Here is a 25571-nt window from a genome sequence, read left to right as displayed (position 1 = left end):
CATGGGGCACCGAGGTATACTGAAGAGTGAGATGATTCATTAAAACCCTCCTCAGCCCCCAGAGGAGATGGCTCAGCTGAAGCTGAGCGTCACAAGGAAGAAGTGATAGGCACTGGCAGCAGAGCTGTCCCCAGATTAGGGACTTGGAAGAGCAGGATGAGCCCCTTAGGCTATGTCTACACCAAGGGGCAGTGGTTGCTGTCTGGCAGAGACTCCCAGCAGAGACAACTCTGCTGGCAAAGCTGTGAGCTGTGTGTGCACGAGAGTACAGCAGCCACCTCGCCATGGGCAAGAAACACTGAACCAGCAGAAGCACGTTTTTGTTCTGAGAGTCTCCATGTCAGGAGTTTGGCTTCATCAAAGGAGACTGATCCACCTGCCTAAAACACCCAGTAAGAGCAGACCTCCTCTGCTTGCCCTGACTACAATAACTCTGCAATGGGAGGCCACAGCAAGAACTCCTGTGGCAATGGAGCACTAACAGGGGCAAAGTTTTCCCTGCAAAATCTCCTAGACTCCTCATTGGGAACCTCCCTGAAATACTGTTTGTGCTTCTTCCATTTCTTATATGCTGAAAGGCCACTGTGTTGCACAAATGGCCAGTGGTCTGAAGGAGCTTCAGTTTTAGACACCCAGCATGAGACCTGACGGCATGGCCCAATTATTAATGTGCATGTTGGCTAAATTGGTGAGTTTCATAGAATTCCCATTAGCCCATATCTCCAGCATGTTCAGAACCACACAGGTGACAGCACAAGCCATTGGTATGTCAGCCACTCCTCCCAGTTTTGTGTTGTCTGAGAATCTGTCCCATCATCCAGGTCATTAACAGACATACAGCACTGCCCCTAGATTCAATCCCTGGGGTAAAATGACTAGTGGCAGGATTTTGTGCCATTGATCACCATCTTTGCAGCCCAGCAGATCAGCCAGTTTTCAATCTACCTCACTGTATTCTTGTCTAGGTCATTATTTAGTCTGTCTTTGAAGCTGTTATGAGACAGTTTCAAAAGCATTTCTAAAATCAAGATAAGCTATATCCACCATTCTCCCTGAATCCACTGAGCCAATAATTTTGTTGTAGATGGATATCACAGTGGTCAAGCATGATTTCCCTTTTGTAAATCCATGCTGACTATTAATACATTCATATGAATATACTTATACACATATACAGAAATATCTATACATAACTCAGCCCTAAACTATAAAAATCAGTAATGGCTTTCCAGAGAACAAACCAGGACCTGCCCTCTTAGAAGGAAATACATAATCCTGCAGCATTTGGTGTCTGTCACAGGGCAGCCTGTGGAATCTGGGAGTTGCTGCAGACAGGAACACAGAAAGCTCCTGCTCTGTACTACAGAGCTCCTTGTAAACTTCATCTCACCAGAATATCCTCAGCATCAGGTTTTGAAAAGAAGTAAGATGCCTTGAAAGAGAAGAATTGCTCATTCTTGCACTCCTTATAATTTTTCAATTACATGCATTTACAACTAAAGGCCTTTAAACCAAACCAACAAGTTGGTTTATATGAATAATAGGTTTTAGTACTTCAGGATGGATGCTTTGTATTTCTAATGTACATAGAATAAAAGATTCCAGTTTTCCAGTAGTAATTTATATGCCATCTTTTCTTCTTGCCCCCTGCTTGTAACTGAATCCTGTGATGCTACAAGAGGCCAAGTGCTGCAGGAGGAAAACGGCATTGCTTCCTTACCTTGTGGTTTCCCCACAGCCGGGCCAGCCCATTGGGATCCACTATCCGAAAGATTTTGGATTCCTTATCTTCCCATCGGATGAAATTTTCGTACCGGCTGTCAGAAAGCAGCTGATAAACATAATCCCAAAGCAACCTACAGTCTGTGAAGAGAGAAGCAAGAAAATAATTACTTCTCCTTTTTTTTCCCCTTGTGATTAATTCTGGAAAGGTGGATGGATGTATAGTGAAAGGACAGTTGGGATCAGGGCTGAAACAGCTGCTGCGACCTGAAACGAAAATGGCTTGGCTGGTATTGAGTGATGTTTGCAAAATGGACTGGAATATACAGCCCCTTCTGATGCATCCCAGTTCTCCTGACACTGACAGAGCATCTCCATCTCATCAAAAGCTGTGTGAGGTCACCTGCTGGTCTTAGTTGTGTGTTTATGGCTGTACTGAAGCACAGAAAGCTCACATGTTGGCCCTGATGCTGTTGCTGGCTGTTTTAGTGGAGAAATCACAAATCCTGCAAGCTGCTCTCCCTGCTTGAGGCTGCCCCTTTCTGTGCTAACATGTGAGTCTAAAGCATGGGCAGTATTACAGCTTTCCTTTGTAGGCTCCATGTGTTATAAAAATGACAGCTTCTCCCATTTTCAATTTTATTTTTTGTTTTACTTTTTAAGGTTCCTGAAAAGAAACAACACCTAAGTATTATAATTACTTGAGTGCTATTGAGAGGTTAAATACTTTCTATTTGGATAATTGAATTCAAATTTCCTCTTGGCAAACACTCCTTAGGTCGCTAATTAAAGGTCTAACAGACACTTAAGTTTTAGTTTAGTGTTTTTCAGTTTCATGGCAGTCTCTTGAGACTGAGGAAGCCAAGAACTGAGCTGCTCCTACTTCCTGTTTGCAATGTGTGTGTGCAGCACAGAATAACTGGGAATATGGAAGATGGAATGTGATTTGTACAGAGCTGGAGGTACTGCTGCTGTCGGAAACAACAGGGTTTTCACAGCTCAGCTATCCAGATTTCTGAGGTGGCTGTGGGGTTGCATTTTACTCTCAAAGCAATATCAGCCTCCGAGAAATGGCTTGTTAGAGTTGTTCAAGGGCTGCCAACCAAATACATCCAGCTTCTAAATGCTAAAATGGATTCTTGTCAGCCTGTCTTTCTATTCCTGTTGGTCTGTCTGGGGCTGGCATGTGTTATAATGGGCATGATGACATGGGAATATAAAATACTTTTTGAGAAAGGATATGAGTAACACATTTAGTGAGCACACCTGAAATGGACAGAGATTTTCAAGTTATTTTCCCACTTCCAAACTGCAAAGAGCATCTCTGACACCAGTACTGTCTCTAAAACCAGAGTTTAGTTTGCCAGTGCCCTTGCTTTATTCTCTCCCTGCCAGTCCTACAAAGAATAAAGCATTTTGTTTTGAAGAGATGGCATCTGGCAAAAATCACAGGTTCCCATTCTGGCTGAATGGTCACCTCATCCCTGACATCTCCAAGAGGAGAAATGTGAAAGGCAAGAGACAAGACTTTTTGCTTGGAAAAACCTTCTTTTCATTATAATTTTACACAGAAAAAGATTTTCCACAGAAAAATGTCCATCCCCATTTGGGATTTTTCTAGGTTTTAATTTAAAAAATTAAATCTGGGCACAAGTCTCCTTGGACTAAGTGAGAGGTCTGAAAACTGAAGTTGAATTCTACCACTTGAATTTCTGTCATCTCCCCCTCACAAATTCACAAAACACAATTCTTCCATTGCCTTTCTGTCAGTGTTTTTGCACACACACACACAAAAGAAAAAGCTTATTTTTTACACTTCATTTACGATTCAAGACAAGGGAGATTATATTGCTCTTCTGGTTTGTGCCTTTTAATATTATGGGAGGTTTTTAGATAAAAGGGTAGTAAGGCCCTGCTTAAATGGTTCTTTGACACAGGTGCAATCCATTCCAGAACTTTTTCAATGCAAGAAGTGTATAAAAATGTCTTTTTTAGTGCAAGAATCCTTGGAGTCAGCTGGAGGGATGGTGCTCCAGGCTTTGTCATATTCTTGAATGTTCAACCCAGGGCAGACAACCTCCAATTACAGCATGTTACAGATCACATTTACAGTTCTGCAGAGATATGATTTACACTCCTCTTTACTTTCACCTCATCATTTGCAATAGGCAATGTTATTTTTAATCTCTCTCTCTCACATTCAAACACACACCCTGGGCCCCCTTCTGCACAAAACCAAAGAAGCACACAAAAAATCAACCTGAGATGTCCAGGTGGAAATAAGGAGAGCTTCAGATGCTAAGAAGAGCTAGGATTCAAGCGCAGAATTTGGGATTTTTATTGTTCAATTAGTTTTTAGGATGGATTCAGGCAAAGCTTGACTATAAATACACTTCAAATGAGAGAAACAGATCTGCATCTTGAAATCTTCACAAGAAAAATCATAAGTGATCAAGGGCCCCATCCCATATTCTCAACTGACTGAGCTGCTCAGACTTGCAGAGGTACTTAGTAGGCTGGTGGAACTCACAAAAAACCCCAACCACCCAAGTATCTGAGACTGCTGTTTGCTTCAACAATAAAACTGAAAATCCTTGAAAACTCTGCTTGGTTGCTACAACCACAAAAAAACTTGATTTCAAACCATATGGCTGTCTATCAGCAAATTTAGATAGATGACTCAGTTGCAGTAATTTACTGAGCATCAGGGCAACTGTGGCAATTGTGTCTCAAGGAAATAGGAAACAAAAAGCATTAAACACCAGTAGGAAAGATTCAGGCTCACTGCATTTCTTCTCCCCAGAGCTGAGAGCTCCAAGCACACAGTTTGTTATCTTGGAGCAGCTGATGCTTTGCAGCACACTTCAGCTGTGTATGAGCTCTGCTTGCACAGGACCTAAAGCAGCTTCCTTCCTTCTAGTTTCACTTGGGACACCTTTAGAAACTTGAGCACAGGCACTCAAGGGTTTTTTGTTCGTTCTTAACCACAAATGGTTGCCCTATACATCTTTCTCCACGGATTGCACAGTAAAAAATAAGAGGTGGGGAGGGTTCTCCCTGACTGACAGAGGATCACTAATTAAATAATTTACCAGTAGAGACCATCTTTAACAGGACATTAGAGACAATGAGTCCAGGCTACCTGGGAAGTCTTAGAGCTTGGATTACAGCAGAGCCCATCTGCAAGCCTGTGAAATTGGTCAAAACCTAGAAAATGCTTTTAAAAGGAGCTTCTCTGCTAGGAAAAGAGGCACCTCCACAAAAGGCTGCTGGAAATGACAGACAACATGCTCAGGCACAGGGTGGGATTCTTGGGCTGCCCTGTGCTGGGCCAGCAGTTGGACTTTGATGATCCTTGTGGGTGCCTACCAGCTCAGGATTCTCTATGATTCTGTGATACAGAAAGTTATATTTTCCAGGAAGGTCAAAAGTGTGATGTGTATTTTTAGGAAGGACAGAGGAAATGGAGAGAAGGACTTGTATGTGGCTGGTTGTTTTGTAAATGTCAATCACTTGTATGAGGGAAGCCTGGATGGTGGAAATGACTCCATGAAGATTCCATCTCCTTCTTGGCTGTCAGAAGGCCCCTGAAGGAGCTGCTGCATGAGGGGTGTGTGTTGGCTAGTGAGTAACAGCAAAAAGCACATGGATGTTGCTGAGGCCAAGCAAGTTTAAAAGTGTGGGAGATTCAATCAGGCAGTTGAGTCAGGGCTGGTACCTAAATTGTTTGAGAGTGCTGTGATTTCCTGCCTTTTGGCTAAAATAAGCTTACTTAGAAAGCAACTATGCCTCCCTAGCACAGGGAAACATCATTTCCCCCTAGCACACACAAACTTTTTTTTTTTTTTTAAAGTGAACTCAGATGGTTCAACTTTGTACATTCTGCAGCTACAGAGATTTAGCTGCAGATAGAGCTGGGACTGAGAGGCTTTAAGGTGATGTAGTTGGGGGTGGGAAGGTGGAGTGGTGAATGGTCTCATCAATGTGGAAATGGCTCCTAAACACTGGCACTTCCATGCCCTACCATTTTCTCAGCTGTAATACTGAGCAAGTCTGAGCTGTGTAATTAGCTGGGAATTAGGGCAAACTGCAGCTTCAAATGGAGAGGTATGGCTACAACCTTCCTCCTGCAGCTAATGCTTCCAGAGGGACTTTTACAGTTATGTACAGGGTACTGATAAGGTGTAGAGTACTTAGCTGTTCTCAAATTGTCTGCCATAAGCACTGCCCTACATGTGCAAGAGGCAGCAGTTTCCCACTCCTCCTAATAAAAACCATGTTATTATTAATTGATTAGGCAGTCTTCTGAACACACCTAAAGAATACCAGCATATAAATACTTCCTAATAGCTATATGATAGTAATAAATATCCCTTAGAATTGAAATACCATCTCAGAATGATCTGTAAATGAAAGATTATGGATCTTAGGTTCCTCATATTTTGATATTTGTCCAGCCATTACAAATGACTTCTCCAGTATCTGGAGATTTGGCCGAGGTCATCTTTATGTTACAGTAGTGAGAGGTCTCACATCTCTGCTCTCTGGGACTAAATAATGCTGTTAACAATATAGCCATATGCATGCTAAAGACCTCTTTTGTTCAGGATATAACATTCTCCATCACTGAAATATTCCTTAAAGCACACACTCTATCTGAGCCCTCTCTTGTTTAAATGGGACCCATGGTGCAGAGCTGGCTCTCTTCATGTAGTAACTACTAAAACCCTCTGTAACCACAGAAATGTTTTGTGAGACCCACCCACATCTTGCACTGGAGAGCATTATATAAAAAGTGTTTGATCTGGCTGATGACTGCCCTGGAGCCCAACATGGCTCCACACAGGAAGAGATGCCAAAGGAATGTTGTCATACTCCCTCTGACATCAGCTGAGGCCTTACCCCTTGCTGTGTAGGTTAGCCTAAAATCTCTCCAGCATGATTATCATTTGACTTAAATGGTTCTGTGATTTCTACCAGCTGAAGAGTTCCCCAAGCTCAGCCCCATTTATTTTACAAGCTGATTTGTGCTTCAGCTGCCTTTGTTCAGAGTGAAGCAAACAATGGCTGTTCACAACTGAAACTCATGAACAGAACCCTGGAAGTTCTCTGGCACTTTAGTTTCTCTAAGTACACCCAAAGTGTGTGTGAAGACAACGTACTGATGCTCACAGTGTCAGAAAGATGAACTGATATAATTCACGGTCACTGGAGCTGGGGAAGGGCTTTCAGTCCCAGAAAGTCTCTGACCTTGGGAATGCCACTGTCAGAGTCCTGGGAATGGTCTGACTGAGGAGTTTCCTTAACACACATGCTGCAGGAGCATTGTGCTGTATTGCTGTCCAACCTCATGATCTATCCAAGACATGTTCCTTTTAGCAGAGAAAACCAAAAGAAAAAAGTAATCAAGTCTCATAGTTAAGGTTTGAAATGGCTCTGAGGCCTGGGGGAGCACTGACCAATCCTGAGATGGAGCATCCTGGTCATCAATGTCTGTTAATCCATGTCCAGGTCACTAAGGGAAAATAGTTTTCTTTCTGTGAATGTTGCTGCTGGAAGCAGGATGGTAAGCTGGTACAGTAAAGCCAATGTTTTTTTTTGTGGAGAAACCTCTTGACAGACAACTGTTTGTTCAGCTCAGTAAATTCAAGCTGGGGCTGAGTAAAGAGGTTGCCAGATCACACAATACAACAGTTACATGTTGCTTCTGTCTTGTACCCAAACACTAAGTGGGAGATCAGGCAGAAGGAGAGAGGAAACCTGAGACAGTCATGCTGCTAACAGTTGTACTGTGAGGTTGTAAAAATAACAGAGCAAGATGAGGCCAAGCTCTGTCTTTGGCAATCAAAACTTGTACAGGGAAGGAGGATCCAAAATATACCTCATGTGGTTGTAGAAAAGAGCACTGAAATCACAAGGAATGTGTAATTGATGGATCACAGACCATTTGATAGATGAAGACTTTGAAAGCTAAAGACAGTTGTATCTGTCTTTACAAAAAATACTGTATTTTTTGTATTTTTTCTTCCTCTCCTCTTCTTCTGCTCCATCCCCCCATCCCCACCACATAGATGGGCATTTTCAGTGTTATCTTCAAGTGCTGTTCTTTCCCTGCTCCTCCACAATGGCAGAAAAGACTCCTGCTAAAGAAACCTGTCTCTGATTCTCCTGTGGCTTTTCCTCACTTTACTACTAATGAAAGGCAATGACTGGAAAAGAAATTCAGCCTCTGCCTTTTCATATGCACTTCTTACAAACACTTCACAACCCCTTTGACATCAGAAAACCAGCCAAACACATTAATGATGGGAATTTAACAATTAAGAATGATGTTTTACCTTCAGAATTGTACTTTAGAGAAGCTGGCAAAAGCAGGAATTACTTAATTGCGGCAAAGGCATTCCCAACAAGGGTAATAATTTTTAACCCCACAATGTGAGAATCTCTACTATCTTCTGACAGTTCAGTCTTAGGTTTAGACTTCTGTTTTTTTCCAAACAGAAAAAAATTACTGTCTATAATAGATTGCTTCCTATGAACCTCACTTCTGTGTTCTCTCAGAAAGCCCAGAGTACTGTGGGAGGTGTGAGCATGGTTGGAGGACACAGCTCCTGGTTTGTTCCCAGGAAGTCCCTCCTGAAGGGACTTCATAAGCCATAAACTGGTGATTTCTCATGGGTCCCTTGCCAAAAACCGAGATGTGACCTTCCCCTCTTGGGGTTAAAACTCCACATTGAGACATGGCCAAACCCTTCCCTTCCCTTCCCTTCCCTTCCCTTCCCTTCCCTTCCCTTCCCTTCCCTTCCCTTCCCTTCCCTTCCCTTCCCTTCCCTTCCCTTCCCCTTCCCTTCCCGGAGATGGAGAACACCCTTACCAGTTTAATGTTTGCATTTTAAGGAACATAAACTGATGTGTGTTCTTGTAAGTGATTGGTATTAAAGCCAGATTTAAACAGGCCTGTCTCTGGAGACAGTGAAGTGTAGTGTCAACACTGTAAACAAACAGTGTTCTCTCCTGGTTTAACTAAGAGGATTCAAAGTGATCCAAGTTTGCTTTGTAGAAGAAAATCTGAATTACTGAAACTCTAGCCTGAAGGAAGTGTGCAGTACACAGGGAAAATAAGGGACCTGTTTCCATTAAAAGGCAAATTTCTTAAAAGAGAGTGTAACATCCTGCTGACCCCAAGGGATGCTTGGGGTACTCTGAAGCCACTTATCTGTCTAGCCATGGGATGTAAATGGATGCTACAGTACAGTAATGAGAAGAATGAAATCTAAACACCTGAGATTTCCTCTGGCCTGGTCAGTCCTGGCTTTTGAGCAGACCTAAATAAGCCCAGATTGCCATTTCTGCTCCTGTAACTGTGCAGTAGGAATGAGACAGCTGTGAAGCAAGACACTTCACATAAAACCTACAACCACCTATCCAAGCCATTGCTATTCAGCCATTGTTTGAGCTTGAGTGTCATTAGTTAAATTTGGAGGGAAGGCCCACTTTCATGCCCAAATTAATTGTTAATGCCATGTTAAGAAGACTCTCAAGGTTATAATGAAAACTCCTATGAATATGAGCTCTGTGAGCTTGACTCTCATCCACACTTCAGTCTCTCCAGCAGTCTGGCCTTCCACAGGGGTTCCAAGAGACATGGCATGTAGTGGAAATGTAAAAGTTACATTTACATTACATGCCATGTCTCTTGGCATGGCATGTAATGTAAATCTACATACATTATCATTGTCATATCCAAATGGAAGTGACAGGCCAGCATTACACCAGGATTTTCATGTTCTTGCAGGGCTCCAATCTGTCTGCATGAGCTGCTGCCCTACAGGAAGGAAGGCAGTTCCCTGGAAAACAGCTACTACCAGAACTTCTACCACTTACAGCTTAGAACTGCCAAAGTGAACCAGTCCTTTGCCTTTCTCTAGGCTGCCAGTCTGGAAATTACCCAGCTGCTGCGACCATCCTGTCAAAGCTGCCCCCCAAAGTCTGTGTGTCACCAGAGCCCCACCAGCCACTTCTGTGCTGTCAAGGAATCCTGCTGGCTTCATCACTCATGACAGTGGAGAGGACAGCCTTGGCGCTCTCAGGTGGGTACACAGGTAGCTTCCAATGGTATTAGCAATGCTATGTGCTGTCCTGAAATCAGCTGTGTGTTTGATACACCCCAGATGTGGCTTCCCTTCCTGCTGCCAGGGCACTGCTGACTCATGCTGAGCCCGGTGTTGACCAGCACCCCCTGTGCAGGGATGCTCCCCAGACATTTCTCTCCCCATTTCTATATGTGCCCAGCACTGCTCCACCCAAGGTGCAGAATCTATCAGCTGGAGCTGTCAGTATTCATCCCATCAACCACAGCCCAATGCTCCAATCTACAGAGACCCCTCTCCAAGGCATCTTGTCCCTCAAGAGAGCCAACAGCAACTCCCCACTTTGGTACCATCAGTAAAATTGCTAAAGATGCATTCAAGTTCTGCATCCAGAATGTTCAAATACATTGAACAGGACTGTCCCCAGAAGTGAGCCCTGTGGAACAGCCCTGTGAAACACTGCCAGCCAGATATGGCCCCATACACTACAGCCCCCTCAGCCCTTAGATAGTTCTTTACCCAGTGTACTGGGAACCTGCTCATCCCACAGCCATGCAACTCAACTCTGCTGTGAGTACAAAAAGCCTTCCTTAAAATGCAGAACAACTATACCCACCACCTTCCCTCAATCCACTAGCTGGGTGATCTTATCATGCCAAGATAGCAAACTAGTTAAAAGAAATTTACCTTTGTGGCTGTCTGTGCCTGATGTCTGCATTATTCTTTAAATGCCTTTTAATAGTACCCAATATTAACTTTTTCATCATTTTTTCCAGCCCTTCTATGAGGGCTAATGGTATCAGTTACAAAACCTGTAACTAAGTTGTGCTTTGATGCTGGTTTTCACCCTCCTCACTACAGCGGCATAACTGTTCTTTGCCTCCTTTCCCACTCTCCCTCCCTACCATCCAGCATATACCATTGCATAGCAAACTGTGCCTGTACACTGTTTTGTACAGAAAGAAAAAGAAACTAATGTGTTGTAACACATTATAAATAATAAACCAATGTGGTGCATTTGCCTAAAGGATTTTGCTGGTGTATGGGTAAAAAAAACCCTAGAAGATTATCCTATGATGTGACACAGTTGTAAATGTCCCATGGACACATCTGGAGCAGACATGGGCGCTGGGGCTCTGGTCCTAGTAGCTAAGTAGTGAGGAGACACTGCTGAGGTGCAGTGGTTTGAAGTTTGGTGTCTTCTCATGTTTAAACTCTAAATGTCTATTGTTACAAATCTGACAGCTCAGTCAGCTGAGCTTTTCTTATCCTCATTTAAAAGCTTTCCAGCCCAACTCCAAAGTATAAACAGAAAAAAGTACCAGTTGATTTTCACTTTTTTAAAGCACTGTATTTGTGAAAGGGGTATTCCAGTGTCCCCTCCTGTCTTTTCCCCTCCTAGACAAGTAATTTTTTCAAACAAAGGAGGAGAATCCATGGTTCTGTTCCCCCTCCAAACTCTATCCCCATATAAAACAATCAAACCCCTTTGGAAAACCTGCCCATGCTCAGAGCCTACACCCATCCCAAGCCCTGTTTTGCAGATTTCAGCAGAATGTGAGTCATTCATGGCTGATGGGCTCTTACCATGGGACTACATTTTTGGTTTTGGCCATCAGACTGTTTTTATTGAGATGTCACTTACACATGCCTTGCCACAGGTGCACGGGGTTCATGCTACACCCCTGTACTCTCAGGATGTGTGGCACACTGAGAGGCTGAGGTAAACCAGGAGCAAGTCTGGAGGCAGCCCTCTGTCACGACTTCAGCAGGGTAAGAATCCTGTCCATCCTCATTCCAACAGCAGCCAATGGCTTTATGGCCTAACCAACACAGTGGCAGACAATGTGCCTCCCAACAGTTTAAACATTGCCTGGCTTTTCCTCAGACTCCTGAAGGGGAAGAGGCAAATCCAGTAGCTCATAAAGTCAGATACAGCCCAGTTGCTAAGGTAACCCAGCTGATAAGAGCAGCCGATAGATAACACCAGGCACAGGACTCAACTGCCTTCAGATTTCAGCATGTTGTGGATTAGTGAACAAGTCTTTCAGTCCTAGAGCTGCTTCAGAAAAAGACATTGGGAGCTGGAAATCTCAGGGGCCTCAGTTCAGGGGCCATTACAATCCAACCAGAGAAGCAGTAGCTTGTACCTGCTCAGCAATGTATTCCCCCTCAAAAGAAATATCCAGAATTGTATTAGTGAGTTTTAAGAAATCAAAAGTGAGGTAAATAGCACCATGCCATTACCTTAATTTGGATGTTTCTAAGATTGTTTGAATGATGTTTCATTCAACCTCTATGTGATAAAGGTTAGGATGAAACCAACCCTGTTATAGTTGGATAATCCCATAACTGCCTCTTGCACCTTGGGGAAGTACCTTTTACAAGGTATCAAAGCCCTAAAATCCTTGATAACAAAACCTTCACAGTCCTAGGTTCATGGGGACTAGAATTTCCAGACTGCAGAAGGGCTAATTTGCTAATTTAATCTTGATTTAAACTGCAATTGTGAAAAAAAAAAAAAAAGAAAAAAAGAAAAAAGGTATCTATTTTCACCCCACGGGGAGAGATATCCTTGGAGATAGTTTGTGGGGAACCAAGATTGACTACTGAAAAAGAGTAAGCCATATATAGAATTCCTGCTTGCTAGAGTCCAAGTTAGGACTTGACTACCAAAAGTGTTGCTGCTTTAAATTAACAGTTCCAGTATGGAAAATTCTCCATTACACTTCTCTGCTGAACTCCCCTTTTGAGGGGAGTTTTTAATATTTTTCATATTTTCACATGCTGTTAAGTAGATGATGCCTGAATTACTTCGTTTATCCCTTGCCTGGTGCATTTACAGGGGATGTAAACTTGCTTCTTGCTCATCTCAACATGGTGACCTCCAGTTCTGACAAAGTTATGCAAAAGACTTGTGCGTATTGTGTTGAGAAGATAGCTAACCACAATTTTCAAAATCAAGTCTAGCCAATAATGAATAATATATGTGACCTTAATGAGTAATATAAAGATACTTTATGCCTCCAGCTTTGCTAGAAAAGTGTTAAATGGCCTTAGATGAAAAGATAATAAGACCTTCAACTTGAAATCCTTTGTTGTACAAGGCAAAGTGCTTTACCAGTAAAATTAATATTTTGAAAAATGGTATTACATAAAAAGGTAGGAAACATTAGTCAGCCAGTGAGTAGAGGTCATTGTTTTGTCTGACAGAAAGTGCAGAGCTTTATTGATCGACCTCCTGAAAAGAGAGTTTTTGTGTATAGCAGCAAGCAAAAACATTATTTTCTTTCTCAGCACCAACTAATTGCATGCTGCATTTAAAACCACATTCAATCTACAAGTAAACAGATTCATGAGGCTGTTAGGTGTCTTAAGTCCAGGGAAAATTTCTGTACAGCTGGGAACAGAAGATGTTCTGGAGCACTGCCTAAGGTTTTAATCAGCAGCCTACCAGGCTTCCCTAGCAGCTCCTCATCACTATCTCCCCTGAAAATCACCTGCATCCAAGTGGTTAAGCCATAAGAAGTCAAGGCTCTTCTCACCAGGGTAAACAGTTGACTACTTAGCTCTGGCACTGGACTCTTGGTAAATCTTCTCATTGCCCAACCCATCAGTCATCCTCATCAAGAAAACGGAAGTAATGCCAGTGATTTCTAAAAAGCCCCTTTGAAGAATTTATCTGCATTGATGTACATTTGCAGTTTAAGAGCCATGTCTCACACCTTTCATGGTCTCTCTCACACTGAAGTGACAAGCATGGCTGGTCAAGCACCTCCATGTTAACTATGGCAGTAAAGATGAGGACACTGAGATGAAAAATACATTTATGATGACATAAAAAATAAAACACTTATTGGCAAGAGCTGAGAGATGGGTGGGAAGCAGGTAGAAAGCTACTTTCTTTCTAGGGGGCCTAAGTATGCTGCCATTGAATTCAACAGCTCCAGTGAAGTTGACATCAGGCATAAAGCATGGGTTGTCTAAATGCTTGGTAGCAATCCAGTTTTTATCACCTTTAAATTAGCTGTGAGCTCTTTAGAGGGTGTCTCTACAGTTCAGGGGCCATTACAATCCAACCAGAGAAGCAGTAGCTTGTACCTGTACAGCAAATGAGGCATGAGAACTTTTACAATTAAAGGACTTGGGCACCGATGGAAGTACACTGGCCAATTTATCAGCAGCAATCAAACCAATCTAACCAAGAGCTCTGTAATTCCCCAACCCTGGGCCATAAAACACTGCCCTCATCTGAACCAAATGCTTGAACACACTCCAGGTTTTTCTGGCATTAAATAATTCACCAGCTTTTTCAGGTATGCCACCCTTGCTTGTGGGTCTCAGACAAAACATGGATCTGCAGGAGAAAGCACCTAACTCTGCAGGTTTAGCCTTTGGAAAACATTTTTCATGGCTACGTATACTTGCCAAGCAACTGTGTTAGGCCCAGATTTCCAAGGGCTTGGGCTCTGTTGCCCTGCAAACAACATAGGGATAGAAAGGACATGGGAATTTACTGGGGCTGGTGTCACTGGACCCACTGCACAACGTGCAGAAACTAAAGATTACCAACTATGTAAGAAAATTCCTAAGAGTAAAGTAAAAAAATTACACCACCACATACTCCCCATATTTTTTCCTACATTTATTTCAGACTATGGTTTATTCTTAAAGAATGTTTTCCTCTGGAAAATAAAAATTAACTGCCTTGATCTCCCAATAACACTTTCTGGGAAGGAAATCTCCAGTGATGCGACCAGTAGGGTATTTTCTCTGCCATAACTTTAAGTATATTTATTAACTTGCTGAGAATTTTGTGCGTAATAAAAATCAAAAGGAGAGAGACAAATGTCAGCCTGGCAAAAATGTCAAAGGATTAATTTCTGTAACTCATCTTTCTGTTAGTGAGAGGATCATGGTCCTTGCTGTGCTTGATCTTGACTAGATAGTAAGATATGTATCTTTGGAATTTAAAGGAGCAAATCTTAAGACAACAGAAAATCTTCCTCATTAAAACTGAAGCAGCACCACATCTGTAACAAATTTAAGGCATGTAAGGACAAAAAAGAACAAGGTGTTTGTAGCTCTGTGGACATGTGCAATACCTCACAGGAGCTGAGGATCACATCAGGTCACTGCTGACACAACTGCATGGAATCTTTCTGGGTGTGGTGTGTATTTGCATCTCTCAAAAGAAATTGGTTACTGGGGCATTCAGTGTATTTCTGAAGTGGTTGGATTCCTCTTCCCCCTCTCCCTGTTTACAGTTCCCTTTGGAGTACAAGAAACATTTTCTGTAACCTCAGCTTCCTGATTCAGTGGTTGTGATGTCAGTTATTTACGATAACAAAAGTGAGACAATGCCTGTGGTTTGTGTGGGACAAAGCCAACCTCGTTTCTGTAAAAAGGGACAGTCCTGATGTGAGAAGCCCAGGAAAGGCTATGAAGTAGGACTCCGAGGTGGTATTTCATTAGAGCTGCCAGCTTCATAATGGGCTTGACACTGCATTATTTCAAAGGCCACTGACAGAGGGTTTCTTCATTTCCACAGGATTGGACACTAATGTGAATGGAACTCTTCGAAATCCTCTCTTTGCAGAGCAAGGCTTCAGAGATAGGTATCTTGGGAAATGAATGGATTGCTAGTGGGTGGAGAGGCAGCGAGTGTCAGGATGCAAATGTTTCAATAGCAATTACACATTCTGTGGTCACAGGCAAGTCATTCTGCACCTCTGCTTACCTGTCATGAAACTCGTGTATTAATACTGCACTGCCTAAGCCACAGATGTAGTGAAACTTGCACAATGCCAGTAAACTCTTGATGTCACAGAGTAGCAAAAGGAAAGAAGAAACCCTTAAAACAAAGCATGGTTAGTTATGAATGAAGAGCACCAGCTTTGGTGTAGCTTGTAGAATAATGTCCCTTACCTGCTATCCTGCCGATCGGCATCGCGTGGTCCTCGGGAGGGGAGACAGACACCATGATGTGGTTCATATAAGCTAACTCTTCTCGGTGAGACAGGTTGATGGGCTTGACATCCCTGTGCAGCCCATCCTCAGACAACCTCGGTGGTTTGAAATCGGAGTGCCTGGGGTTCAGTATCAAAGGATGCATGATTGGGCTGGGCATCAGCTGGATGACCCTGGTGTTCTCCTGGCGAGGGCTGGAGGGCTTCTGGAGCACCTCGGAAGGAGGCGGGCAGTGGTTGTTTTCTATTGGGGACACTGAGAGAGGATAGGGCTCCTGCTGGCTGTTCTCATGCTGGTGCCTTGTCCCTGGCATCCTGTCGGCCGGGGACAGGCGGCGCAGGGTGCTGTCCATGGGGGACTTGAGCGGGCGCTGGTCGGGGTCTGGCGATGGACGGTGGTTGTTGGTGATGGGCGACCGCGAGCGATGCAACAGTTCAATGGTTGGGGGGTTGTGGTGGACTGCTTCTGCAGATGGCCTCGGGGTTCTCTGCACAAAGCTATCTGTGGAGGAAAAAAAAGGCCCCAAAATACAGATTGTCTATTGTGATCAAGGTGTAGGATCTACTGCTGACAGCTTGTAAATGTTTTTTATTTATGTGACCATAAATGCAGATAGTTATTAATTTCTACACAGAATGAAAACAGTGAAAACAATCTCCCTCCACCACCATGTTAAAACAGTTCCTTGGGAAACACACTAAGAGAAATTCCATTTTGAGGAGCTGACTGAACACTTGTGATGAAAGTGTGTTTCTGCACAATTTTTTTGAAATCCTTCTCCTGCCATTCATGCCTCTCTGTGTCATTGCTCTTACTACCATGATGAGCACTTTAAGGTAGAAGGGAAAGAAAAAAAGGGAAAATGTCTCCAGGAAAATACTGGGTATTAAGTTTTAGATGGTAGAGGCATAGGTCAAGGTAGAGAGAACTCAGTTTGAAATGTGAACTGGGTTGTTTAAAAAAACCCTACTGGTAGGAAGCACTTTATGAAACCCTATATTTGATCCCTGCCTTAATTTTAAGAGCATGTTACATCTTCATAAGGACATTTTCATCTTCTTTTATTCAGTCTGTAGTGTCTCCTGATGGAATGCCCCACATAAGCACTTACATGTCTTCAGCAGGAGGACTTCTAGCAACGCTTTTGCATGAACACACTTTCCCAGCTATGATGCTTAACAGTAGTAGGGAGATAAATCACTAACAATCCTCTCACAAAATTAAAATTTTTGCCAGTGCAGACTTTCAGGTTAGCTAAGGCCATCAATTTTGACTTGGGAAACTACTGACAAAGAGGAAAGTACCACCGGAGCTACCATGACTAACAGGTTTTTATCAGAAAAAAACAAAGATCAAATTTCAGTGGTGTTTGTTGAAAGCCTTGGGTGATAAGAGAAGGAAACTTCTGGGTACGTGTCAACAACTGAAACAAGTAGCTGCCTATTTGAGGCTGCCTGTTTGTTCACTCCATTTTCTCTGGATATGAAATTATTCTCTTGCTCTCTTGCCAAGGCAGTGATACCTGTTTGAAAACCCTGTTGAGGTGAAGACTGAAGGGCTCCTGCTGCTCTGGAAGCCAGGCAGGCATCAGAAGATGGATCAGCACATACCCAGGGGAAGGCCTAACCAGGAAAAGCTCAAGTCCTGAGAAAATGCTGTGCCAGGCAGTGACATAGCATCTGTAGCAGAACACTAAAGTCTATAGGAAAAGCTGGAATTTTAGGCAGAACCTACATTGCTCTAGAATACTTATTAAACACACTTGTGGTTCCAGACAAGAAAAATGCATTTGTAGGGCTGTTCAAGATGCTCACAATGGAACAGCTGGAGGACATGAAACTCCACAGCTATATATTGTTCTTGCTTAAACCCAAACACTTTTAAATACAATCTGGCCAGCAAATGTGGGATGGCCCAAATGAAGATCAAAGAGGGAAAATTTACAAGTGTACCTACTCTCTGTGGCTGCCTTTCCTTAAAGTCCCCTTTCTTTGCCACAACAGAAAGAAAATCAACTCCCAAATTTTACTCTTATCTTCTACAGACCATCCACCCCCATCACTGTACATTCAAATGCACTGTGCTCATTCTTGGCCTGTAAATACAGACCAGAATATTCTGTTGTTTGTCCTATTTATTTAGTGCCTTGGCTGAAGGGAGCACCTATCTTTAAAGCAGAAAGGAATGCCCTGCTGTGCTTTTCACCAAGCTCTCTGGAAAATTAGCTGGCAAACTCCAAACAGAGGTGTTCCTACCTGTCTGCCTCCAAACCATGGTGATGCTGAACCTGGACAGAGAGGACAGAAAGTAGAGACCAAGGAACTCTTGGAAAAGCAGGAAGAGGAAACACTACAAATGGATACACACTAATGGTTCACTTTCCTTCAAGATCTTTTTCTTAAAGTACTTAACAAAACAATCCCCTCATGGCCAAAGATGCTGTTTGCCATAAAACAATTCCAACTCAGCTCTAAGCAAGACTGCTACAAACGACCCTGAACAGAATAAAATCCTCATCGCATTCATTCCTTGGCACATCTGGTGGTTGTATGTTGAGCACATATGGTATATAATTTCAGGCAGCACTGGATTCACTCTGGATCTTTATCCCAAATGAGCAACATTTTTCTTGAAGACAAAGCTGTGAAAGGAAATTCACCTCCCAGGAAATTTGCTGACCTATCCATACAGGGATGGGTGGGGCTGCACTTTGGGAGTGAGCAATTGCTGGCATGAGAGTCCCAAAGATTGGCACTCTCTGCTTAGCCATGAAAGAAGTGCAGGGAATGACAGTGTAAGCTTCCTGCATGGCATCCCATCCAGTGACTCAGAGCTCTGTCAGAGGGACCACTGGAGATGAAGGTAATTCACTTTCCATTGCTCATCCCTCTGCAGGGACAGAGCCCATTCCAAGCCAATATCCTGAACTGCAGTCAATTGATTTCTAACAGCCAAACCCCCTTTGTTTAAGCCTAGTAAGAAACCACTAGAGGGAAAGCATTTAAAAGCAGGATCATAAGTATAATCCATTAGGAAACAGGCAAAAGAGCCAGAAGATGGAAAAGATCACTGCAGTAAGGAGATGGTAATAAAGACACATCACCTGTGAAGTTTAACCACTCAAAATGGGGCCAGGGTAAAATCTGTCCCCAGTGTCACAGTCTGTGAGTTAGCCTGGGTTAAGTTCTGCTCCTTGCATTCATTCTTCTTTTTAAAGTAAGTTGTATTTTGCTGAGGCAAAATGAAAACTCAATTGTGATAGTTTCTCCCAAGTGACTTTGTAAAACAGGAAGAAGTAATGTCAAAATAAACAAATTCACCTGTCTGTAAATTTTTGGCATAGAGATTTTTTGATTGCTCAGTCTTGTGGCAGGCAAGCTGTAGTTTCTCTTGCTTATTTTGAAGTTCCTCTCACAGAAAACCAAGAACTAATTTTTGTCATTATAAAGAGAAGTTTTAAGTAATAGCACAGAGTTCTCTGAGAAAAGCAGTGCTGCTATCAGCAGCCAGAGTATTGTAAGGAAGAAATCTAAGTTGTTTCTTAATCACTAGATTATAAAAGACATATTTTTTAAATGACACACATGAAAAACGAACTCATCATCTCTGTGAAATCCTCTCTAGTCAAAGTTGCTCCATATGTTAAAGGTAGGAGTGTCTGAGAAAGCAGCTAGTACTTCTGTTTGAAATTTAGAGTGGGAACACTCATGGGTGAAGGCCAAGCTTGAGGAAAATACAGATTTTACTAATGGTCTGAATACAGTGGGCAACTGTCTCTTGCTCAGCTCTGCCAAGTGAACCTCAGCTAACCTGGAATATTTACACAGCTGTGTGGAAACACTTTGGAGTGTCCTTCCTCCACCTGCTGCTGTCCTGCTGTTGGCTTAGTCTCAGGGTTTTGCTGGTGCCATTTGACTCTGGCTACCTCAGACTGGCCACAGGCAACTTGTACAGGTCTGACAGCACCCCTGAATCTTCTCTTGCAATCCCACGTTGACTCTTGAAATAGATTCATGTCAAATAGGATAAGCACACCTTTTCTCCAGTTAGCAGAGACCAGGGTGAGATTCAAACTCAAATTCCCTTCTCCTGTTTACTCAAAAAAGGAGTAACACTACTTTTTCCTAGATTTTTAAATTGAAAATTGAATTAATTTTTAATTGAAAAAAATTATTCCTGCCTTTCATGGAAACGACCTCTGAAGAAGCTTAAGTTTTATTTTTTCTATGATATACCCAAGAAATCAAGAAGTACTTCAGGATGTGTCTTTTTAAAGAAATTAAAACCTCAATTTTCCAGTGAGAAGAAGCACACTTCCATTTTGCAGTAGAAGAAGCTCAAATATGCAATTCCACAAACTTAACTATTCTTTTTTCATCACCTCAGATAGTCATGGTATGTGTGCCCACTACTAGACCTAAGCAAATAATTCTGATAGTAAAAAGGAGAGAAAACCTGCAGAAGCCCACTTCTCTCACCAGGAATTGCTCAACCAGCCCAACAGCTGAGCCATGTGATGGGCTCAGTGCCAGGAACTCTGGCATGATGTCCTGACAGACTGCCAGCTGGATATTCCCCTCTGAGGCTGCCCTCCCTTGCTCTGCCAACAACTGCATTTAGTTGCATCTCCAGGATACTAAAAGTCCACAAAGCAACTTTGTCTACCTAACTGGGTGTGAGGAAAAATGAATCAATAGGGTCAATAAAATGCTCTGCTTTTTAATCTGTATCTGACATAGCTTTTAAAGGTGCTTTGGAAACAGAACAAAATAATAGAAGATAAATGGAGAAGGGCTTGTTGACTCACTAGACCATTTGATTGTTCTAAAACTATGGAGTCAGAGAGAGGAGAGCAGCTTTATTTAAGTAACTTTGGAACAAGAAAATTATATAATTCCTATTTGCCTCTGTAAAAGGCAGCTCCTGTAAGAATGAGACAGAGTTACCTTCATCATGATTCTGGTGCAATATGACCTCTGGCTGAGCATGGATAGAGTTCCCAGGGTGGAAGAAGGGTGTGAAGAGCATACGAGCTTTCCTTTGCTTCAGGATTTGCTGAAGGAGTTCATACAAAACATCACCTGAAAGACAAACAGCAGGAAAAAGGAAATGAAAATGTAAATAACTGATGAGAAGACTCATTTAGCCATCTGATGCATGAATTCATGGCTCCTGGGTGCTATTTTCAGACCCAAAAATGCTAGCAGTAAAATCCTGCATTTCACTGCTATGCAAAGTCCTCCTCTGAAAGGAAGAAAAGGCACATCACACCTCTGAGTGTGACTGTGGCAAAACAGAACGACATTCCCTGGCACCATCATTGTTGTATCTTTCCTTAGTGGAACATAACACCACAATATCCAGGAGACCAGTGGACTAACTGCTTATTTTGTGCCTTTTATAAATTTCATCTTGTAAGGATGACCTTATTCCAACACCTACCCCTAATACATAAGGTACTTGTCCATTTGGTCTGGTGTAACTGGCTGTGCATTTCAAAGTGAAATTGCACATCACAGGATAGAAAATCTCTTGACTTTTCATTCTGCCAGCTCTTTTGTTTGTCACTGCTCATATTACAGAGGAACAGGCTGCAACAATTACATATTATCTGAAAAGCAAATTAGTGAAGTTTCACTTCAGAAACCTTGCATTTTCTGGGAGAGTTTTCTCAAACATGGGGGTTTTTTAGTAGTTTATTTTGGGTCGTTTCTATGAGATTGTACCACTTGTCCTTTGTCTCCATAAATTGCCAATATTCTAATTTGTGGGCAACTTGAGTTTCTCAGTGTGAAACAGTTAAAGCCATACTGCTTTCCATAGTTCAGTTTCCTTCCTTTTTAACATCTAGGCTGCTTTTACTGTCTCAGCAGTGACTTTAGGGCATTTTTAAAAGGTGATTGCAATATCTGAAAGCCTAATTAAAAACAAAGCCTTGAGCACCCAGTTACATGAAAGTCTAAAAAGTGATTTTACCACATAATTTCCATCATTGAATGCAACAGTGGCATAATCATAAATAACTAGTGCTGTAACACTCAGAGCAATAAGGTAGCAAATTTGTACCTCTTTTGATTGGCTGGACAGACCAGTGAAAACATCCATAAAGCTGTCTGTGTTTTTGGGGTTTTTTTACCTAATGAAATAGCTGAGACTTCTGCATCACTGCTGCAGATGCAGCAATGTTAAGATGGTGAAAAATGTTTTGTACTCTCTCCCTCCCTCCCTGGGCAGCCCTGAACAGAAGAGTGTTGGGGCTGTGAGCCCCTTTCTTGGCAAGACTGTGGGAGTGATGCCCTTCTCCTGCTTTAACCATCAGGGGAAATGATACAGCTTTCATGTGGCCTCAGTCTGGAAAAACTTAATGCCTCTGTGGCAAACATTATTTCACAGTTCTTCAATTTCACGTACAGTTAATTCTGGGAAATGCTGAGCTAATGTCCCTTTACCTACAGTTATCTCAACTTTTAGGGACTGACTCAGATAACCTCCACAAAGTTTATTATCAGTGGGGAATACCTGGAGGGAAGGAAGAGACAAAATGCAAGGGAGGGGGCCTTTAGCTGGGTTATTTCGTTCCAAATTCAGCTTAACCTTCTGAATAAAGTGTGATTTTGCAAGTCAAAGGCTCTTCTCTGGGAACACTCTATTTCCAGCCTAGAAACATTTTTAATCCTGCTTATTTCAAGTGCCCTCACAGCACACAAGGGGAAGAATAGGAACATAACTTACAGGCAGGAAGGGGAGTTGCAGACAACATACATAAAGGTGTCCCTTGATGCCCTTGCCCACATCCCTGCTTTCAATACTCCTTTTGCTTCAAGCAGGGCTAATTCTTACACTCCAAGTGGTGTACCAGAATTTAAAAAAAAAAAAAAGGAGAAAAAAGGAGACATTTCTAGGCATTAGTTCTCACTAATGTATTAGAGTGACAACAGACATTAATGTTTGGGCTCTTCTTCCAAACAAAATTAATCCTGGATTTGAAGCACGTGCTTAAAAACTTTATATATACACTAAACATAAGCAACAGTTTGTGAGGCAGATTCTGCAGGAGGATAGTTGTAGAGAGTGGCCAAGCAGGTTGGTGCAGAATCAGCCCCACAGTTTGATTATCAGCTGGATCCCAGCAGCACCAGCTGTACTCCTGCACCTTGTGAGCCTTGCACTGGAAGCCTCCTCACAGCAATTCTGTCACCACTTGGTCCAAGCTCTTTAATCACCTACAGTGATTGAAGTGCAAGCCTTTCTATTTAACAGGAGTACCTCGTGTGGTCACAAAAAACAAAGTCCACAACTCATATTTAAACATTCCTGACAAAGGAGGGCAGAGGCTTACTCTGACTGTATAAATGGAGCAGACAGACCACAGGGGATACAAATACAGGCAGGCAACACACACATTTCTAAATCTCCTTTGTGAATAAATGAAGACATAATTTGAGCAATAGGCAGGCTGGTTCACACACCTGTGTGTGCTGTGCTGAGGGCTGGACTCCAGCACATGTGAGAATATGGTAAAGTAAAGCAAAACCCACGGGGGCTGTTAAATAGAGGCAAAGTCCCCAAGGAAGGAGTTTTGCAGTCACTTTTAGCAGCACCTCAGCCAAGACAACTGGGAGGCAAAATGCTAATATGGGTTGCTTAAAGAGGCTGGAGCACTTGATTGACTTGCTGCTATAGTTGGGTCTGTGAACAGATAAGCCTTTACAGGAAGAGCTGGAAGTCACAAAATGCTGCCAGAGCAGCTTGCTTTCTGGGAGCTCTGCAGGGAGTTTTAACTATAAACAGGTTGGATGTCTGGGGCTGAATTTGCATTCAAATATGCCTACAACTCAGGTGTGTCAGGACTTCCTTTTCTCTTTGACCTTTTTGTCCTTGCCTCATACAAGTGTCTCTGTCCTCCCTTTCCCCTCCCTTTCCCAGTCCACCTCAGCAAAGGTGACCATTTCCTCCTCTGACCCTCTCCAGCTTTTGCTGCAGCTTCCTCTCTCTTTGCAATGACAGCTTCTGTAAATAATCCTCACCTGAATGAGGGGACCTGTATCGAAAGTCCTCTTTGGTCAGGAGCAGCAGAGCTTTGCCGTTCATCTCGAAGGTGCTGCTCTCAATGGGCCTCAAGGAAAATTCTTTCTCTGCCCACCGGAGCCACTGGGCCACATCTTCCCTGCTCCAGAAAATGGGCTGCAAACCTGGGCAGAAAGAGAGCACAGTTCTGTTACCAAACTGAGACACAGGAACACAGGCAGACATCAGAATTCCCCCTTTCTCCCCACAGCATAACCTACAGAGTCTCAGGGGAAAGGGTAGGAGAGCAATGCCATGTTGGTACAGGATTACTCCAAGCACTGGGCTGCAAAATACTTTGGCACTTTGGTCTATCTGTGACACACTGAGAACCAAGAACTGACTCAGCAGCCTGAAGAAAGCTCACAGGACATTATTTCATTCCAGGTTTCCACTGTGCAAAAGGATTTTCCTCCCTGTGCTCCTTCTGATGTGCAGAGCAAGCAGCAGGAAAAGTCCTTGGTGCCATCCATCTTTGGTGTGCACATCCTCTTTTCCTTTCACAGAAAGCTCTCTCTTCACACCCCTTGTACATTCATGGATCAAGAATAATGAAAAGTTGTCAAATGCAAGACAGCCATGGCTCTTCTCCAGGTGGCTGGGGTGGGTCTGTAAGGAAGGGCAGCTTGAATACAGCCCCTGTAACAGAGTGATTATCAGCATATGTATTGTTGAGAGAGGTGTATTCACACAGGCCCACCCCTTCTCCAGGTGCCATTATGTGAGCAGGTGCCATTCCCACACTGGAGAGGAAAGCCAGGGCCAGGATTGTGCCACCTTTGGCAATGCTTTAGCCTGTGCTTCCTGTACAGCAATCAAATATTACCAATGGAACTAGGTCCATGTAAGAGGGTATACCATTTTTTAGTAAAATAGTAGGGATATTTGGTTTGGGGACAGATTTTCCAAGATGCCAAGGAGAATCTGGCACTCCCTTTCTGCCAGCCAGCTCATACACTTTATACAGCCTAGGGTATTGTGTTTACTCACAGAGGCCCAACCACATTACTATCAAAGACATTTTGCCTGTTACCTTTATTGGGCCCAGAGAAGCTTGGGAGGTATGACAATTCAGTATCTGTTCTATTCTACACACAAATTTAAAATAGCTTCCTTCCCCTGGAGAGAAGGCAGCACTGTGAAGAGCTGTTTATACCCAAGTTGAGAGATTATCTCCAATCCAATGGGCGATAAAAGTTTTATTTTCCTTTCCCCCTCGTGAGATGACTCATTGTTTGACTTGCTACAAAGCTTACCCACTGTGCATAGGAACATAAAATTTGCCATATCTGATCAGATCTCTGGTACACAGCCTCTGGCAGGAGCCAATACCTTATGCTTCAGAGGAAGACAAACCTCCCTTCCTTATATTGCACCTGGCTGATTGTACACTGCACATGGGAAGAAATTTCCTTCCTGGCACACCATCCTCTGAGATCTGATTACCCTCCTCCTACCAAGCACTAAAAGAAGCCTGAGAGAGTTGTACCACTCTTGTTTTGGTTTGGTTTTTACTTCTTTAACAGACAGGCAACCCTTTTATTTCTGTTTTAGCAAGAGGTAACATGAAGTGAATTGCATTCTGCTGCTTTGCCAGATTCCCAGACAACGGCTTTGGAAAGTCCCAGAGCCACAGCTGCATACAGAACTGAATCTCTGTCAGAAGAGGAATTGAGATTGTGCCTGAGAAAGGGTCAGAGCTGACCTAAGGAAGGGATGCCT

General features: G+C 42.9%; 1 protein-coding gene across 2 annotated transcripts in view; it reads right to left on the bottom strand.

The window, feature by feature from the left end:
* The window catches only part of ETV6 (ETS variant transcription factor 6), a 127108-nt gene that overhangs the window by 7884 nt on the left and 93653 nt on the right, over positions 1-25571 (bottom strand). For both annotated transcript variants that reach the window (XM_066550535.1, XM_066550536.1), the window contains exons 3-6: positions 23810-23974; positions 20729-20863; positions 15741-16283; positions 1721-1863 (exon numbers count right to left, since the gene is read on the bottom strand). In XM_066550535.1, coding sequence (XP_066406632.1) covers positions 1721-1863; positions 15741-16283; positions 20729-20863; positions 23810-23974 — 986 coding nt within the window. The remainder of the gene's footprint in view (positions 1-1720; positions 1864-15740; positions 16284-20728; positions 20864-23809; positions 23975-25571) is intronic.

The sequence above is a fragment of the Molothrus aeneus genome, chromosome 5, assembly GCF_037042795.1.
Source record: "Molothrus aeneus isolate 106 chromosome 5, BPBGC_Maene_1.0, whole genome shotgun sequence".
Classification (NCBI taxonomy): Eukaryota; Metazoa; Chordata; class Aves; order Passeriformes; family Icteridae; genus Molothrus; species Molothrus aeneus.
The sequence above is the reverse complement of the archived record's forward strand: the minus strand, read 5'-3'. Positions and strand labels throughout refer to the sequence as shown.